The sequence below is a fragment of the Ursus arctos genome, unplaced genomic scaffold, assembly GCF_023065955.2.
Source record: "Ursus arctos isolate Adak ecotype North America unplaced genomic scaffold, UrsArc2.0 scaffold_19, whole genome shotgun sequence".
Lineage (NCBI taxonomy): Eukaryota > Metazoa > Chordata > Mammalia > Carnivora > Ursidae > Ursus > Ursus arctos.
This window is the reverse complement of record NW_026622863.1, coordinates 4,235,614-4,254,874: the sequence shown is the minus strand read 5'-3', so window position 1 is coordinate 4,254,874 and position 19,261 is coordinate 4,235,614. Positions and strand designations below refer to the sequence as shown.

Below are 19,261 nucleotides of genomic sequence, written 5' to 3'. Positions count from 1 at the left end.
TGGAGAGGGGCAGAGGGAGAGGGAGAAGCAGACTCTCTGCTGAGCACGGGCAGGACCTTGGAATCAAACCCAAGCCAAAGGCAGACACTTAGTCAGCTGAGCTACCCAGGTGCCCCAGGAGTTCCCCTTTTAAAAACATCTGTCCTGGATGTTGTTCATCAAGCAGTAGGTCATCTTATAAAGTGAATAATCGTTTCAAATTGTTTCATAGTTGCTTCTGTCTGGTTTGGGGGCATAACTGAGTGGCAAAGTAGCTCTGCTCACCTTCCCTCCTGTTGTCTGCTTAGTTTCTCCCACCCTTCAATTGTGTATAGTGGTAGAGCTTTTCCCTAGGTTATGGGAACACCCCTGCACAGTGATTCAGAACCCTAACTGCACATCAGAATTACACAGGAAGTGTTCAAAATGTCGAATGAAGCCTGGGCGCCCCTTACCCCCACTGAACCCTGATTTTTTGCAGCTATGACCTGAGGATCCTCAGGTGATTCTAGGGGATAGCCTGGGCTGAGAATCACTGCCTTCGGCCTTTAACCTGCATAGCTCACCCTGCTTCCCTGCTAGGTGAGCCCCACCAGTGTTTGATTTTCTGCTTCTGTATGGGAAACAGTATTGTGAGCTAATTGGGTAAAATACCTCTTTTCTAGGATACTGAAGTTTTGAGCTGTACATATTTACTGTAAAGGGGACTTTCTGAAGTCTCAGGTTTTATTTTCTCTAGATTTTTAGGGGCCCCTGGGTGACACAGTCGGTTAAATGTCCGACTCTTGGTTTTGGCTCAGGTCGTGATCTCAGGGTCGTGAGGTCAAGCCCCATGTCAGGCTCCACACTTAGCTCAGAATCTGCTTGAGGTTCTCTCTCCCTTTCCCACTCGTGTGTGCTTGCTCGCTTGCTCTCTCTCTCTCAAATAAATAAATCTTAAAAGATTTTTAATCATAACAGTGAACTTAAATACATACTTAAGGAATGAAGTTCAGTCTGTTGTTTTGGCTGGTAAAGGAAACTATTTCTGCATAGTTGCAGTCTTCGTTTTCAGCAGATCATTAGGTAGAAGTAAAGCTGAAAAAGCAAGCAGTGGACTGCTTCCTCAGTGGACTCTGCTGGCCTTAGCTGTCAGCACCGTATTTGTTGTGTTCTTTTATTTTCAGCAGGTCGTAGTTTAGCAGCTTTTATTGCTTGGACCAACTCTTCTAAGTAACTTTGATTTTCATTAACAACCAAAGCAACTCATTAAGGGGAACACGGGGAAGTTTTGAGAGCCATAGAAAGGGTTGACGGTATCTTCCTCCCTCTGGATGTATGGGATACAGACAGGGGTGTAAGTTGGGCAGCCCTAGATCTTGCGAGGTATTTAAGAAACCATGGGTAATGGCCAGCAAATTGAAGAAAGTCATTTATGTAGTAACACTGCTTTTTTCCAAATGTGTTTAAACCTGAAACTCTGGTTCAGCGATGCACTTTCCTTTCTGGCAGGTGGCCTTCAGTAGGCCAGCTTCTGTTGGTTTGGTTCCAGCATATTTCATTAAGTGAAAAATCCTGTAGAACAGACGCACTTACAAGTTTCTGCCCATGTAGCTCTCTGTTTAATGAGACACGTGAGGTTTGACTCAGTGTTCCTGGCAGTAATTGTCTGTGTGTGGTGTGGGGTTTGGATAGGGGGTCCGGGGATCTAGGCACTTACAAAGGCTGAGCCGGGCCAGAACAGTCTGAGGCCTAGTGATTGGAGAAGTACAAGAGTGGACACCCTTACGGTGAGAACAGGCAGGAAGATACAGGTGTCCTGCACAGTATGCTGGGTGGTGGTGGATGCTACCAGTAAGTCTTTGGACCAACGAACATGGCATCTTTAAAAAAGTCCTAGTGCGTGGATGTTTACAAACAGAATACTTAAGAATACTTATGTAAATGAAAGATTTATGCTGTGGTCCTTGGTCTTCAAGAGCTGTTTTTATAATACAGCTGCCTCATCCACCTTATTTGTAGGTGTGCATTGATTGCGCATGGATTTTGAAAAATCAACCATTTTGAGGTATAATTTAATACAATAAGTGTGCTCAAAATTTTCGGTTTTCAGTTTGAGCTTTGATAAATACATGCCAAGGTAACTACTACCACAGTCAGTCTGCTGCCCAGAAGTTCCCTCATGCCCCTTTGCCGTGGATCTCTATCCTGTACTGAGGCAGGTCTTGATCTGCTGTCCCTGGAGGCTCTTCCCCTTTTCTAGAATTTTGTCGAGGCAGAATTATGTGGCGTGTACTCTTCTTTCTGGCTTCTCTCACTCTGCGTAACATTTTGAGATTCGTCCATACTGTAAGAATTCTCTCCCTTTCAGTGTGGAGTGGTTTTCATTATATGGCTGTACTACGGTTTCTTTCTTCACCTCCGATGAACATTTGTTGTTGTCGTGTTTGTAATGATTGAAGCTGTGGTCTGCATTCATGTGCGAGTCTTTGCTGGACATAGGTTTTCACTTCTTGTGGGTAAACTATCTGGAAGTGGAATTGTTGGGTCGCATGGTGTGCACGTTTTATTTTATAGAAAGCTGCCGAGTTTCCCCAGAGTGTCTGTGTTGTTTGGCACCTGCACCGGCAGTCATGAGAGCTCCCCTTCTTCTGTGTCCTCCCAGCACTTGGTACTGTCAGGCTTGCTAACTTTATTGTGCATCAGTTTAAAAGGGAAGAATTGTTTGTCCACAAGAACAAGAGTCCACGTTGATGACAGAAAAGTGAATCTGAGTGCAGATAGGTGGTTCTTAGTGGAATATGTTAAAAAATAAAAAGTTTGAACCAAAAAGAGGGAGGGACAGTAAAGACTGGGAGAGTGCCCTCTTCACACTGTACATAGGAGACTTATTTGGTAGGCAAGGATAGTAGGGGTAGGGAATGAAACTGGGTTTTTAGAACGTTGACCTGCCCTGATACTTTTTGACCACATCTGTCATTTGTTTTACCCTTTTTTCCCCTTCTGGATTTAAAATGTGAAAGTTGGTTTTTCTTTAGTTTGGGAGACCCCGTGGTAATTGTGCATGATTTTCCTCTGGGTCAAAATACATGCACTGAATAAGTTTTCTGTAAAGCTTAATTCAAATTGTCTTATGTTTAAATGTTACATTTAAAAATTAAAAGTTATATATTTAAAGATTATATTGAAAAGTGAAAATTGTGCTTCTGGCTGGAACATCTCTGATCTTAAAAACAGAATAAAAAACCAGTCAGGGCAGTCCAGGTGATTTGACAGCACTGACATGTGGGAAGTTTCCCGATGTGGAGGCTGGAGAGGTTATCATTCCTTATCCCTAGAACTTACATTGGCCGTAGGGTTTTCTCTTCATCTTCCTTTTCCTGAATTCACTGCTCAGCAAGGCTTTTTTGAGCACCTACTGTATGCTAAGTACTTACTGTATTAGCTGCTGGCAATACAAAGATGAATTTAACTTGGTTCCTATTCTTTAAAAAAAAACAAAACAAAAAACAACTTTATGGAGACATAATATATCTGAATTTCACCCTTTTAAAGTATATATGATGAATCTTAACAAATGCACATGTTTGTGTAATCACCTCCACAGGTAAGATACCTTTCAACCCTTTCTCTGGCTCCCAGAACTTCCGCTTGTGCCCCCTGCAGCCAGCCTATCTTCTCATTCACCCTGGGCCCCAGCAAAGGTAGAGCTACTGCTAAAGTTTCTTGTTTATTGGTGTTCTGCTTGTTTTCCCTTTTCTTCTCTTTTCTTCCCTTCTCGCCTTCCTTGCCTTTCTTCCCATACCTTCCTTCCTAGATTAGCACCTAGGTGATTGTAATGAAAATTAAAGTAGGTGGAATCTGGAATCTTGAACTTCTACCAGAGCTATCCCGGATAACATGCACTAAATTCGCTCCCTAGTAATTTATCAGGTCTTTTCCATGTGATTGAAATTCTAGATAGCAAGTTACTGTATAATGTGGGCGCTTTTATCTTGCTGTTTAGTATTAGTTTAGAGCAAAGCAAGTTAAAATTTAACTGCCTTTGTGTGAAGTAACTAACTCTATTGTAGACATAGGACTGGATAGTTGGTAAAAAATGGATTTCTGTTATATGAATCATGTTTTCTAATTTGGAAATGCATTTGGTAGGGACAAGTTTTAGCTCAGAATCTCCATGAAAGCATTTAGAGAGTATACAGCCAACCCATTACAGATCCTGCTCGGGAAGGTGAGAGGCAGTCTTCTGATAGGACTTCAGTTGTCACATAAAATACACAAACCACGTGAAACTAGACACTACATTGTGCTCTTTTGATGCTTGAATTGTGAGAATGGGGTCCTGCCTGTGGGAGTGGCTTTGTAACACAGTTTGTCCATTCTGTCCCTTTCTCAGGACCCCTCTGCTCCAACCCAGTCCATTAAGGATCAGGCCTTCCTCTGCCTCCCTTTGTCTGCTTTTGCCCCTTGTGACACTGCAACTTGCAGTCTACTGGTGCTGCGATAAAACTGTAAATGTCACGGTGTCCTGAACCCTGTGTCTGTTGTATTCAGTTTCTTATAATCTAGCACAGCTCAGTGTGGGTAGTCGGTGCTCAGTACATACGGTTAAATCAATGAAATTCCTGCTGTGCATCGACTCCCCAAACAGTGTCATCTCCATGTGTTCCCAAACCACCCACACCACTTTGTGGAGTTGAAAGTGTGCTGTGACCGACTGTTCAGTAGACAGCAGTTAGCATCCATCAAGTAAGAGGCATGATCAGTAAAGGTTAGTGCAGGGGCACCTGGGTGGCTCAGTTGGTTAAGCATTTGCCTTCAGTTCAGGTCCTGGTCCCAGGGTGCTGGGATCGAGCCCCTTGTCAGGCTTCCTGCTCGCGCGCTTCCTCTCTCTCTCTCTCTCAAATAAATAAATAAATAAATGCTTTAAAAAGTTTAGTAAAGAAATTAGACTTTTTAAAAGGCAAGCACAGACCTTTTTTTTTTTTTACTTTATTGAGATAGAATTCACATACCATAGCACTCACCCATTTTAAGCAGAGTGCGCTTTAGTGTGTTTAGTGTGTTCACAGAGTTGGGCAGCCATCACCACAGTCAGTTTTAGAACATTTCATCACTCCAGAAGGAAACCCCATATCCATTAGCAGTGACTTCCCCTTTCCTTGAACACCTGACAACCACAATTTACTTGCTGTCTCTAGATTACCTCTGCTAGACGTTTCGTATGACTGGAATGCTACAGCTTGCAGCCCTATCATGTCTGACTTCTTTTACTCAGCGTGATGTTTTCAGGCTTCGTCCATGTGGTAGCATGGATTCGCCTGAGGACGTTTCCAGACCCCGTTTCTTTGTTCTTGTTAGATTCAGGAGATTTGGAGCCGGGGAGAGCTCTGGAAGTTGCTTAGTCCAGCACACCCTCATGTTAGAGATGAAATTAACACTTACCTCACCCTTGGGAACAGTTTGTTAGCCCTTCGTGTTTTGTCATCTCTCCCAAATTCAGCTTTCTTGGGCTGGGAAATGAGGGAGAAGGAGACTTTGTGCCTCTCGGCCTCTTGTTGGCGGCGCCTGCTTCTGTCCTTGCATCCTGCGAGGCTTGACTTAGGCCTGGACGCCAGAGGTGGTTCTGGAACTGGGGCTCCTGCCGTTGCCTGCCTGCCTTGGGAGACTGAGGGACGTTCACGGAGCCTTGTATCTTCATTTTTTCCCTCGGAGGCTGATCTCGTATTTCCAGAAGTCCTTATGAAGGCAGAGAACACGCTTTGGTGGCGCCCTGTGTATGTATTTGTGCTTTTAGAGGGGAGGTTTTTGAAAGTTGGACTGGAGGCGCGGCGTGCTGTGCTTCTGCGCCCCCTAGTGCCTCGCTGGAGTGCTAGCACCCCGTTTCTCCTGCCTGCGCTGTGGCAGATCTGTGTGGAGCTAGCCCGCCCTGTAGCGGGGAAGCTTCCTGCGGGGACCTTGCACGGTTGCTTTTCTTGTAGCATGAACGTGCTGTTTCCACGTTTAACCAGCCCCTTCCCTGGGCTTTACAGAGCCAGACCCTCTTAAGGGCCATGGCCTCGGGTCTCCGGAAGATGAGACCCAGAGCAGCCACATCCAGGGTCTGTGTTTCAGTGTGGTGTCTTGTCTCTGTCCTGTGTTGTGGGTTTGCCACCTTTTCCTGCAGCACTTCTTAAATCTGTTTTTATCATATCCTCTCTAGCAAGGATCAGAAAATAATCAAACATGCAAACTGGGAGTTCTGAAAGCCTGAGCTGAGGTGAGTAGGAAATGAGGGGAAGTCAGCTGTGTCCCTGGTGTTGGGCAGGAGCCTCTGCACCTCACTGGCTTGTGTCCCCGAGCAGGGAGTGGAGAGGCCGCAAGCCCTTGGGACATGCCCCCTGACCACGTGCCTTTCCTGCGGGCATCCTGGCTGCTGGGGAGGGAGCATTCCGTTTTGCTTTCATGTTTCTCCTCCTGACTCCATTATTTAGCCAACTCTGGTGGGGGTTGCTCAAAACCTAGAGGGAGTTTCCAGCTTTTGCCTTAGACAGTATTTGCTACAACTATTAGAAGAGTGAAATTATAAATGACAATATAAACATTTTTGTCATGCAGTTGGGTCGACAGAGGGCCTTCAGGCACCTTCTTTTGTTTTATCCTCACCGAACCTGTGGCCTGAGTGAGCTTCTGTCTGCCGGGCCCGGCACCGGTGTTTGAAAATGCGAGAAAGAATGCACTTGCTCATACTGTTTCTTCTCTCACGCAGACTCAGTTGTCCATGCAGTCAATCACTAAATTAGAAATCCTGTGAAATCAGGCAGAATCCTTTTTATCTTTTCTAACCCAGACTCCTATAATATTTTTTCCCTAAAAAGACTTTAAAATACATTTATTAATAATCCTCCAGAGAAAGGTGAATGTCTCACACTCACATAAAGAGAGGGTGTGAGGGTTTTCTTCGCAACTGAGTATTTTCTGCTTTGGCTTTTTAAAAAATAAATCTCTTCATTTGGAAATAATTTCAAATTTACAGAAGTTGCAAAAATAAAAATAGTATGAAGAACCCCCATTTACTCCTTTCCCCAGCTTAACCAGTTAAGATTTAACCTTTTCTTAATCATTGGTGTGTGCTTGAGTTCTCTCCTCACTCACACACATATTCCCAAACTCGCAGACACACCCGGACACACAGTTTTTCCTCCAGTCTCCGAGAGTTGAGAGATTATGCACCACGATCTTTTACCCCCATGTGCTTGAATGTATTTCCTCAGAATAGGAATATTCTCTTATATAAGCACAGTAGGACAGTTACCGCTTTCATAAATCTACACTGGACAGTACTTTTCATAACCTACTGTCAGTATTCTAATTTTGTCAGTTGACCTAATAATCTCCTTTATAGCATTTCCCTCCAGGACGGGATTCAGTCTGGGGTCAGGCACTGCATTCACTTGTCATGTCTCTTTAGCTTCTGTCATCTGGGACGTTTCCACGGTCTCTCATAACACTTTTTTTGAAGAGCACAGCCCTGCTCCTGTTTGGTCACATTCCTCATTTTGCCAAACACCTAGAATAATTTGTGATTGAACATTTGGAAGGCTTTGGAGCAGGAGGTGGTAGAACCTGAACGTGTAATGGCAGTTGGCCGTCCTGAATTTTTGTGACAGACTCCTCAGGGTCACATCACTGTGTGGCTTCAGCCTCTCGTCAGGCAGATTTAGTTAAATACTTGTCAGTAGAACGCAGGGCAGCATACTCTATGTCCATGCATTGGGATTTGCTCGAGAATAAATATTTGGCCTTTGTAGTTTCAGGTTATTTAAAAATTACCTTTTTTTTCTCCCACTGAATTTATGTAAGCTCACTTTTATTTTATAAGCAACTCTATTTGCCTTTCTGGAACGGTGTGGATAATAAATGCTTACTTGTGGTAATGCTTCCTGTAGTCAGTTTTGAATGATGTAAGTGATTTTGTTAAACACTGAAATGATGTCATAGCCTTAGAATTTTTACCATACTTCGTTAAATTGTTCCAAGTGAACATTTGAATGGTTACCAAAGAGGCATTCGTTACTGTTCCTAGAAAGAAACAATTGTCCAATTTGTTGCATATGCGCTGCGGGGATTCACGTTCAGGAAGCGTTCCCTTGCCTGAGCCCCCAAGGGCTTGAGCTCAGCTCCTCTGTGAGACTGAACTCCCTCCTGTACTGTTCCTTCATTACATTTGCATTTCTGGTTAAGCATCAGCAGTATGTGTACAGACACACAGAAGAAAGATCTGTGTTGTTTCTCTGCCATGAACATCAGGAAACACATCCCAACCAGGTTCCTCAGGGAGGTGGGCACCTTGCACAAATGCCGCCGTTCTTGGCACCAGCTTCCTATCAGTGCCCTCTGTCATCCCACTCACACAACTGAAATGACCGCTGTTTATATTGTGGAGGTGTAGCCGCTCGCTTTCAAAGATGTGCCTTTGAAGGGTTGGAAATCGGTGGCAGGAGGATGTGATGCACGGGTACTTCGACGGCGTTGTTTATTGAAACCACGTTGCGGGAAGAGCGGCTCCAGCTAGCCATTTGTTGAGTGCTCAGTGATATTTTAGCCTTGCATAGTTGGTAGTTAGTTGCTTATGACGGCTCTTTTGGATTGAATGTTTTTGTCAAGTCCTAACCTGTTGTCATTGAGATCTTGAAATGAACACAGGCGCAAATTTAGGTGCAAACTTGTAATTTTTTTGCGAAGTGGGTATCTTTGAATAGTTGTACAGTGATTTCTGAATTGTTTACATTGACTTTTTGCAAGTAATTTTTTGAATAGATAAGGTTTTTATATGGTTCAGAACTAAGAATTCTGACAAGAGACACACTAGGAATCTGGTGGGGCTGCACTGCCTCTGCTTGGCTTTTCTTCTGCTCCAGCTTTTCTTCTGCTCCAGCTTTTCTTCCCTTGTGTACCCAGAGTTTTCTCTTCGTTTAACAGTACCTGGAGATTTTCTTCCCACTTGTAAAGCAAGCTCTTCTGCATTTTTCCCCAGTTAGATTTGTGATCAGGTTGAAGGTATGTATCCAGTAGAGAAATGATTGGCATGAAGTTGTAATAAAAACACATTTAGGGGTGCCTGGGTGGCTCCATCAGTTGAGCATCTGACTCTTGATTGCAGCTCAGGTCATGATCTCAGGGTTCTGGGATCGAGTCCCGCAATGGCTCCTCACTCAGTGGGGAGTCTGCTTGAGGATTCTCTCTGCCCCTCCCCCTGCACTCTATCTAAAATAAATATATCTTAAAAAAAATAAAAACACATTTAAAATCTATAGGGAAGTTTTTCTTTTCTTTTTTTCTTTCTTCTTCTTCTTCTTTTTTTTTTTAAAGATTTTATTTATCCATTTGTCAGAGCGGGTGTCTGCATAAGTAGGGGAAGTAACAGGCAGAAGGAGAAGCAGGCTCCCTGCTGAGCAAGGGGCCTGATGCAGGACTGGATTCCAGGACTCTGGGATCATGACCTGAGCCAAAACCAGATTTTTTTTTTTTTAAGATTTTATTTATTTATTTGACAGAGAGAGGCATCGAGAGAGGGAACACAAGCAGGGGGAGTGGGAGAGGGAGAAGCAGGCTCCCGGAGCCCGATGCGGGGCTCGATCCCAGAATGCCCCAGGACGCCGGGATCATGACCTGAGCCAAAGGCAGACGTTTAATGACTGAGCCACCCAGGCGCCCCCCAAAGGCAGATTCTTAACTGACTGAGCCACCCAGGAGTCCTGAAAGTTTTTCAGATAATACTTAAAAAAAAATTTTTTTTTTAAGATTTTATTTATTTACTTGAGAGAGAATGAGGTGGGGGTAGAGGGAGAAGCAGACTTCCCGATGAGCAGGGAGCCCAACTCGGCTCTATCCCAGGACCGTGAGATCATGACCCCAGCCGAAGGCAGATGCTTAACCCTCTGAGCCACCCAGGTGCCCCTCAAATAATACTTTAAAAATAAAGAAAGCCACTGGGTGGCTCAGTTGGTTGAGCGTCTAACTCTTGATTTCGGCTCAGGTCGTGAAATTGAGCCCCGTATTGGGCTCTGTTCTGGGCATGGAGCCTGCTTGAGATTCTCTTTCTCTCTCTCCCTCTCTTAAAAAAAATAAATAAGTAAAGCAGTAAAAACGTAAAATTGAATGTAACAGAAAATTTTTCCTTGGAACCTTTCTGAGCATTGCCATGGTTGGCGGTGAGGCTGCTCCTAGCCCCCTGGTGCAGGGACTTGGCGCTCACAGGTCATACTGGCATTCGCGTGTCCTTTTTATTGACGGTATTACTAAGTCGTCTAGAGTTTTAGTTCTCTTACTGCACTACCCATATCTCTGTTTTTAAGACTTTAGATTGTATGTGAACCGAAATAAGAAAGTGTGCTTAGAAGTGTGATTTAATTGAGCGTTTTGTTTTTATTTTCAGACCCAGGAAGAAAACGTGCCTCAAGAAAATAACCTAATGATCTTGTCGAACCTTCCAGTTCTCATCCTTATATGTCTTCTCCACATTCTGAAATAAAATAGGGGTCCTTCTTCGTAAGAGAAGATAAAATGGATGTTTTTGCTATTTATATTAAATTAAGCACCAGGAATCCAGTTTAGTGACTCTTATTATCTGCATTGGACTTCACAGCTGCAGTATCAGCAGTTTCTTGGGTCCTGCTGCTTTGTTTACAACTCTTGTATCTCTTGAATTCATTTTCTGGAATTCTTAAGCACCCCTCCCCCAACAGAAAGGTTTGTGGTTGTCAAAGAATTATTTCTGTTTTGCATTTGAGGAGTAATCTTAATTGTGGAATAGAATGAAAACAAATAAAATGCTCAAAAATTCTACAGACATAATAGTTTTTTCTTGGAGATTGCTTCATTGCTTCATTGCTTCATTGCTTTATAGTCTTGTTGATTCTGCCTGTTAAGACCTTCTGCTGAGTTTTTAAATTTAGTAATTTAAATTGAACGACCTTCTGATCTGCACGAATACTTCCTTGTTCTCTGATAGCATCCTCCCCCCTCTTCCGCTTTTTTAAGTAAGTGGGTTCTGTGCCCAACAGGGGCTCAGACTCACACACAACCCTGAGATGAAGAGTAGCAAGCTCTTCGACTGAGCCAGCCAGGCGCTGCTGCTGGCTCCTTCGTTATGTCTATCTGGGTTTATTTCATCGGCCAGAATCTCTGTAAGGATACACATTAGAATTTCTTTGCTTTCTCTTCTTTTTCCTGTGTTTGCTACATTGACTCATTTTTAAGAGTAATTCTTTTCATTCATTGTCCTCACATGTCCATTCCTGTATGGGGACTGAAATCATTAATGTTGTAGTGGGTTGGGTGTTTCCTTGGCAATTAGGGCAGGTACTGTTTTTCCAGCAGGCTTCCCCTGTGAATATTTCATCACCCCCAAAAGTTCTCTTGTGCCTCTTTGTGATCAGCCCTTCCCCAGCCTTTGACAGCCACTCATCTGTTTTCTGTCCTTATAGTTTTGCCATAGAATATTACATAAATTGTAACCATACCACATGTAGTTTTTTAATTTGGACTTCTTTCCCTTAAATGCTTTTGAGAGCCATTGAGTAGCATTTCATTTTATAGATGTACCACATTCAGCTTTTGATGGACATTTGGGTGGTTTTTAGTGATTATGAGCAGAGCTGCTGTAAACATCAGCATACAGGTTTTTTCACGGACATAGGTCTTTATTTCTCTTGGGTGAGTGAGTAGGTGTGGGATAACTTGGTATGAAACTGCCAAACTCTTTTCCACAGGGGCTGTACCGTTCTGCTTCTGTGTCAGCCATGTAGAAAGTTTCAGTCATTCCTTATCCTTGTCAGCATTTGGTATTGTTGGGATTATTTTCTCCCAGTTTATGGCTTGTCTTTTCATTTCCTGCTGAGTAAATTTTGAGGTTTTATATCTAGACCTAAGGATCTCTCTCTGTAGTGGGACTCTAAAGGAATGCCAGTTGGCAGAGCTGTTTCTTCACCCCCACCCTTTCTTCCACTTCCTTTTCACTGAAAGATCCCTTTCCCTTCCGTAGGTTGCGATTACACCTGACTGCAGTTAATACAGGCTTTTTCCCTGGTGTTGGAAATGACAAGTAGGTCTGAGTTCACGGTGAAAGTATTGCAGGCGATGATTTCTAAATTGTTTTGGGACCCTGCTTATTTTCACCATTACTATTAATGCACAGTTTCTTTATGGATTTTTGCAAGTATATGTGAGTATTATGTGACGATATTCTTGTTATTAATACATATTTGCAGTTTTGCTAGCTATTGCTAAAGAGCCCCTCTAGCAGTATTTTCCTGTGAAATATTCGTGCATTGGGGCACCTGGCGGCTGAGTCAGTTGAGTGTCTGACTCTTGGTTTAGGCTCAGGTCATGATCTCAGGGTTGTGAGATTGAGCCCCTGTAGGGCTCTGTGCTCATCGGGGAGGCTGCTTGAGATTCTTTCCCCTCCCTCTACCCTTCCCCCTCTGCTCCTCCCATGCTCACACTTGCACACTCTCTCTAAAATAAATAAGCAAATTTAAAAAATTTTTTAAAGAAATATCAGTGCATTCTTTTTTTTTTTTTTTTTTAAGATTTATCTATATGCGAGAGAGAGCACATGCAGAGGGGGAGAGGGAGAATCTCAAATAGGCTCCCCGCTGAGCTGGGAGCCTGCCATGGGGCTCGATCCTAGGACCCTAGGATCATGACCTGAGCCGAAATCAGGAGTTGGCCATTTAACTGACTGTACCGCCCAGGTGGTCCTTGGTGTATTCTTACTAATAGGCTGTGGGAGTTAGTTATCATTTATTCACATTTACGATAATAATAGGCATTATCCATTTATATAATACGTAGTTACTGGTTATTTTTGAATCACATGCTTGTACATTTCCCTGCAGGTTACTCAGCTCTGTTAGAGCAGAGGAGCCACAGGTCTGCTTACCATTTTTATCCCCAGTACTGATACATCATGCATGGCGTTAGTAGGCTCTGAATAATTATTGATTAGATGAATGAATAATTTAGTGAGCGCTTCTCTGTTGTAGAAATCTAGTCGTACTGATTCTTGTCAATGACTTAGTTTTTAAAGTTCCAGGGAGAATATGAACTGCTAGGCACTTGCCAGACTTGCTTCCGTGCAGTTGAACCAGTAGTTTTTCCAGAAAGTCACGTTCAGAATTCTTTGAAGTGAGGGTTTACAGCTAGACTTGTGTCTGTTCAGTAATACGGTCATATGTCATGGTTAAATAAAGTTTCAGGATAAGAATGTACATACACATCTTAAAGATCCTCAGGATCAATAGCATTATTCTTTTTTTGGATTTCTCTGTCTTCCCATGTGAACCGTGTTTTCTGCTTTCCAGTAGTGCGTGTAGCAGACAGCACTGAAATGGACATATAAATGAGTCAGCGGAAAGGTGAATGGGACACCTGGAAGTGTCTGTGAGCCAGAAAGTTCTCCTTCAAGCAGAACTGTGCTTACTCGTTTGGTGTACACAATTGGCCTGTTTCAAAATAAGCTTTATCGATTTTACAGTGTTCTTTGACAATTTATTGAAAAGGCTAAGTAGTATCTTCTTGTTTGTAATTGGAAATCTCCATTTTGCAGAGCACCCTTGATTTGTTTAACTAAGGGTCTTGGGGCTTCTGGCCTACACATTTCATAGGATTGGTTTAATATGTAGCATTTTTCCTGAAAGTATATAAATTGTATGCCTTATGTGATCAGTGACTTTTTTTTTTCTTTTCCAGTATATTTTTGGAGATTTTAGCCCTGATGAATTCAATCAGTTCTTTGTGACTCCTCGCTCTTCAGTTGAGGTAAGACAAAACGCTTTATTGAGTATATGTGTAGATATAATTAATGGTTATGTTTTAGTTTTGATTTTTTTAATTTATGCTTTTGATAAATCCAGTGTACAGGAAAATACAGAGACAATAGGAGAAATGCCCAAAACCACCAACCAGATTTGACTGGTATTAACATTTTGCCGTATTTATGAATAGCAAAACATCACAGTTACATTTGAAGCCTCCTTTGTACCCCTCTCCCATCTCGTTCCCCTCCCTTCCCAGAAGTAACAACTCTGCTGAATTGGTATTGTTTACTGACTATGGTTTTCACCTCTTACTACATACATGGGTATCAACAGATAGTAATATCATACTGTTTTATGTGGTTTAAATGATAAACGGTTTCATACTGCAGTTGACTCTTGAACAACGCAGAGGTTAGGAGCGCCAATCCCAGTTCATTTGAAAATCTGCGTTAACGTTTGATTCCCCCAAAACTTAACTACTAATAGCCTACTTATGACCAGAAGCCTTACTGATAACATGAACAGTTGATTAGCACGTTTTGTGTTGTAAGTATTATGCAGTTATTCTTAGAATAAAGTAAGCCAGAGAAAAGAAAATGTTAGGAAAATAATAAGAGAAAATACATTTATAGAACTGTACTGTATTTATAGAAAAAAATCTGCCTGTGAAGTGGACCTGCACAGTTGAAACCCATGTTGTTTAAGGGTCAGCTGTATATTCATTATTTTGAGGTTTTTTTATTTCAAACAAACATATTCTTTACATTTATCTATGCTAATATGTTTTGGGTTTTGTTCTTTGTTTTTTTTTTTTTTTTTTTTTTTAAGATTTTATTTATTTATTCGACAGAGATAGAGACAGCCAGCGAGAGAGGGAACACAAGCAGGGGGAGTAGGAGAGGAAGAAGCAGGCTCATAGCAGAGGAGCCTGATGTGGGGCTCGATCCCATAACTCCAGGATCACGCCCTGAGCCGAAGGCAGACGCTTAACCGCTGTGCCACCCAGGCGCCCCTGGGTTTTGTTCTTTGATTTTAATTGCTGAGTACCGCTGATAGAACAGCTATCAACAGCTATCTCCGCTCATTTGCATTTTTTCCTCTGGAGGACCATTTAGGTCTTTAGTTTGTACACTGTTACAGAAAGGTTGCAGTAAACATATTTTACGTGCCTCTGTGGGTTTCTCCAGGATATGGCCGTAAGAATGGAACTGGTCAGTCTGCAGGGAGTAAGCGTCTATAGTTTTACTGGAGACTGCTGATCTGCTTTTGAAGTGGTTTAGCAGTCTGCATCCCCATCAGCAGTGCATGAGCGTTCTCACCATCTCATTTGAAGAAAAAGTTCTTGCTTATTCTCAGTAGAGGCATACTTAAAATTTTTGTGAGTTTGATGGGTATGAATGGATGCTCATTGTTTTAATTTACAATTCCCAGGTGATAGAGTTGAGAACTGTTTCATTACTTGCGTGTGCCGGTTGGTGGTAACAGATTTCCACCTCAGTGACTTAACCCTTTCTCCTCTTCCACATTTTTTATTAAGTGGCTTGCCTTTTTCTTACTGCTTATAGGATTAATAATCTTTGGTTTTGCGTGTTACAGGTATCTCTTTCTATCATGAGGGTTTTTAAACTTCATGTATGATGCACTTTAATTTCTTTTGCCTTATAAGGGAATTATTTTTTTAACTTTAATGTCAAAAGTATTGGCTTTTTTCCTCATGGTTTGTAAATGTCTTTAAGAAATATTTCCTTTCTTTGAGGTAATAAAGACGCTGGTTTTCTTCTAAAAGTTTTAAGGTTTAGTTTTCACTGTAGTGTGTAATACAGTTGGAATGAACTTTGCTGTGTATGTGAGGTGGGGCTCTGACTTGTCCTCTCCCACGGTGGTAGTGCCCTGTGGCTGTGACCCTCCTGCTTTATATCTGTATCGTTCCCACTCGTCTTAATTGCTGCAGCTCTATAACCCATCTTCTGGGAGGGCACACACCCCCTTACACTTACTCAGAAGTATTTTGATTCTCCTTCATCCTTAATTCTTCCTTGGGAATTTATGAGCTGCATGTCAAGTTTCATGAAAAATCCTATCGAAATTTCAGTTGGAATTGTGCTAAAATTGTAGGTTAATTTATAGGAGAATTAGAATCTTTATGATAGTTTTCCTAAATATGATTTCAGTGTATTTCTCCATTCAGTTGTTCTTTTATGCCCACTCTTCATGTGAGTAATGGTATCCATTTTAGTTTAATAAAAGCTTACCTGCAACATTTGTTCATATTTGAATTGTAAATGTGAAAATTGTTGAAATTGCATTGAAGAGGAGAAAGGGCAGTGGGAGGAACGCTAGGTGCCAATCAAGTAAAACTGTACTTTAATGAGACCTAACCGGCCACTTAGGTCCCTTAATAAATGTCCGTGGTAGGTTTGCACACATGTGAAGTGTTTTTGCATGAAGTTCTTTTATTTCTCAAACTGGAGCAGGAGAGGCTGACTCCTGAGATTTGGAGTCACAGGGCCAGTGTTGCATGTGGCCTTGGCTGGTCCTTCCTTCTTTACTTTGGCTTCTGGAACTCTAAGCTCTTTCTGGAGCTGTGGAGGAAGGATTAAATGACAGTGTGTTGAAAGTGTTATTTCAGTTGCACAGATGAGAGAAAGATTTATTGGTTTCTCCTCTTTCATTTTAGGAAAAGGGAAGAAATCAGAGAAGACTAAGCTTGTATCAGGTTTTATTTTAGAAAACGAGTAAATCCAGAGATTTGTGCCATCTCTGTCTGTTTTATGTTCATTGATGGTAACAGTTAGGATTTTAAGGAATATAAGGATACAAGCCAGGAAACCGTGAAGCTAAATTGTATATTGTATTTCCTAAGGCAGTAAAATATATCTGTGCATTTTAGATTCTGTAGGATAAGGCTTGAAGTTTAGTGTTTCCTGACAAAAAACAAAAAACACAATAGTTAATTAGGCAAAACATAACCAGATCCCATATTTCCCAAGTGTTAGTATTAACTGAGCTTCTACTCTATATAGTCTTCTAATGGTTTGAATTTTAAATCATTTCTGTCTCTGAATCATGATAAGATATGGAGGCACCTGCCAGGAATTGGACAGTCTGTGTTCTTCGCAGTTACGGTTTTAAAAAATGATAAAGCCCAACTTGTGTGTTTTACAAAAGCTTTTCTCAAGTGTGTGCATTTGTGTGGGTTTGTGAGTGCCTGTTTGCAAATAAGTGTCAGAGTAAAACCTTGGCTTTTCCTGTGATGTGAAAGTGGAAAAGTTAACCATATTTCAAGTTTGAAGAAGCTGGGCTCCTTCCTCTCTCTGCTGCGTAAGCAGGCTGGGCAGTCGTGGGCAGTTTCCTCCATTGCGTTGTGCTTTCTTAAATAAGGAAATGGAGAGTGTTGACTTACCTCACAGAACTGTTGGGAGATGATTAGTGTCTGGTGGACTACCTAGTGGATAACAGACATTGTGGGTAAGGGTGTTGGTGGTAAAGTCATGTCAGACTTTTTATTGCAGAAATAATGGCTCTGTCTTATCAGAATAAATTATAGCCAGAAGTCTAAATCTTGCTTATTTTGGGGTCTTCTGTGTTTTTGCTTTTGAGTATGCACTGACAGATGTTGTGTATCAAAATCACATATGGTCGGTCCAATAACCCGCAAAAGGGAAATGTAGGCTAATTAATGTGACTGGGCCAAGCTATCTTTCTTTGTATTGTAATTATTATAATTCAGGAGTCTGGAGTGTACTAATAGTATAATCACATCGGACACAGACTGTTTCACGGGGTTATGTGTGGCTCGATCGGTGGGTGTGGGAGTGATGTTCTCTTCCCCGCACTGCTGGGCCTTTTATCTCTCAGTGAAAATGACTGCAGCCCCAACCAGCACTGCTCCTGCCCTGTGCTCCTGGCGCGAACTAGAACCCCTCCCTGGTCTTCATATAGTTTTTTGGGTGTTAGCAACTCGATAAAACATTTTTTTCTCTACTTGGGGCCAAGAACCGATAAAACAAAATTTGAGAAACAGGTGTTAAAATGTAAAAACATTCTACCTTTCAGCTAAAGCACTGATCCTCTCAGCTGAGTTTTGGACTCTGTTTTAGTTTGCCTGTTTGAAAGCTTGCCACTGGCCAGGTAGGGTGGTTAGCAGTTCAACAGAATCAGAGGAAACAATCTCAGCTGATTTCTGTGTGTGATCCTAAATATCAGTATAAATTTAAAGGTAACATATCCTTTCTAAAGCTGTGCTCCAGTTCATAAGCCATCGTGATTTCAAGGTGAATTTCTCCAACTGAAAAAAAATAGTCAATTTATTGAATAAGCATGTTTTGAACCCCATTCATAATCGTGTCATTAGTGTTCAGAAAGAAGAGAATGCTCATTGTTCTTGAGACTTCCAGAACTCATCATTTGAGGCAACACACGCACACTTTAACGTGTTACTGGACACACAAGCCCAGGATAGCATAGTTCAGCTGCAGGCGTGCTGTTGTTCTCGGTGGTTTGGGGTCTTCGTGGGATTTCAGAGGAGAGATTTAGGGTTCATGAGGGCAAGAACAAATAGTGGCAGTGCCAAAAAGACTTAAAAACATTTCATTTTATTTTATGAAATATAATCAGCGTATAAAATCGTGTACGTTTAAGACGAATGCCATACTGATTTGATACATTTCTGTTGCGAGATTGCTGTTGTAGCGTTAGCGCTATCGTGTCACATAATTACCATTTCTTTGGTGGTGGGAACAGTTAAAATCTGGCTTCTTAGCAGGCTTAAAGTTTATAATAAGGTTTGCTGTCTGTAATCCCGGTACTGTGTATTAGACAGCAGGGACGTGTTTATCTGCTGGTTGCAAGTGTAAGTTCTGACCCCGCGGCTCCCCCGCCCCCTACTTCAGCCTTTGCTGGTGCCTTGCCAGTCTTCGTTTTTTTTATTTGAGTTTCTGTGTTTTGTTTTTTGTTAGATTCTAAAGATAAGGGATATCATATTTAAAATATTACCTTCCTAATCCAATGGCCTGAGTACTGACTTCACAAGATGGTAACATTGTTTTCAGACTAAATTGATTTGACCTTTTTTTTTTTTAAGATTTTATTTATTTATTTGACAGAGAGAGAGACAGCCAGTGAGAGAGGGAACACAAGCAGGGGGAGTGGGAGAGGAAGAAGCAGGCTTCCAGAAGAGCATGGAGCCCGATGTGGGGCTCGATCCCAGAACCCCGGGATCACGCCCTGAGCCAAAGGCAGACGCTTAATGACTGAGCCACCCAGGCGCCCCTGACCTTTTATTTAATATAACTAGATTTCACTTTTTTACATTGCTCACCTTGAATTCATGTCTGAGATTTTGTTTTTGCTTTGATTTTACAATTTCGTATTCTTATAAGTAGCTATATATAGTTAAAGAGGGAACTTTGAGCAATTCTTACAATTTCATTCTGTAAATACACATTTTCCACAGACCAGGGGGCATCTTATAAATGGTAGAGGTTTGTTGAGTTAAAGGT

At 41.9% G+C, this 19,261-nt stretch overlaps 1 protein-coding gene across 1 annotated transcript in view; it reads left to right on the top strand.

The window, feature by feature from the left end:
• USP10 (ubiquitin specific peptidase 10) overlaps nt 1–19,261 on the top strand; it is a 72,520-nt gene that overhangs the window by 18,345 nt on the left and 34,914 nt on the right. The window contains exon 2 of the mRNA XM_026494668.4: nt 13,693–13,761. Coding sequence (XP_026350453.1) covers nt 13,693–13,761 — 69 coding nt within the window. The remainder of the gene's footprint in view (nt 1–13,692; nt 13,762–19,261) is intronic.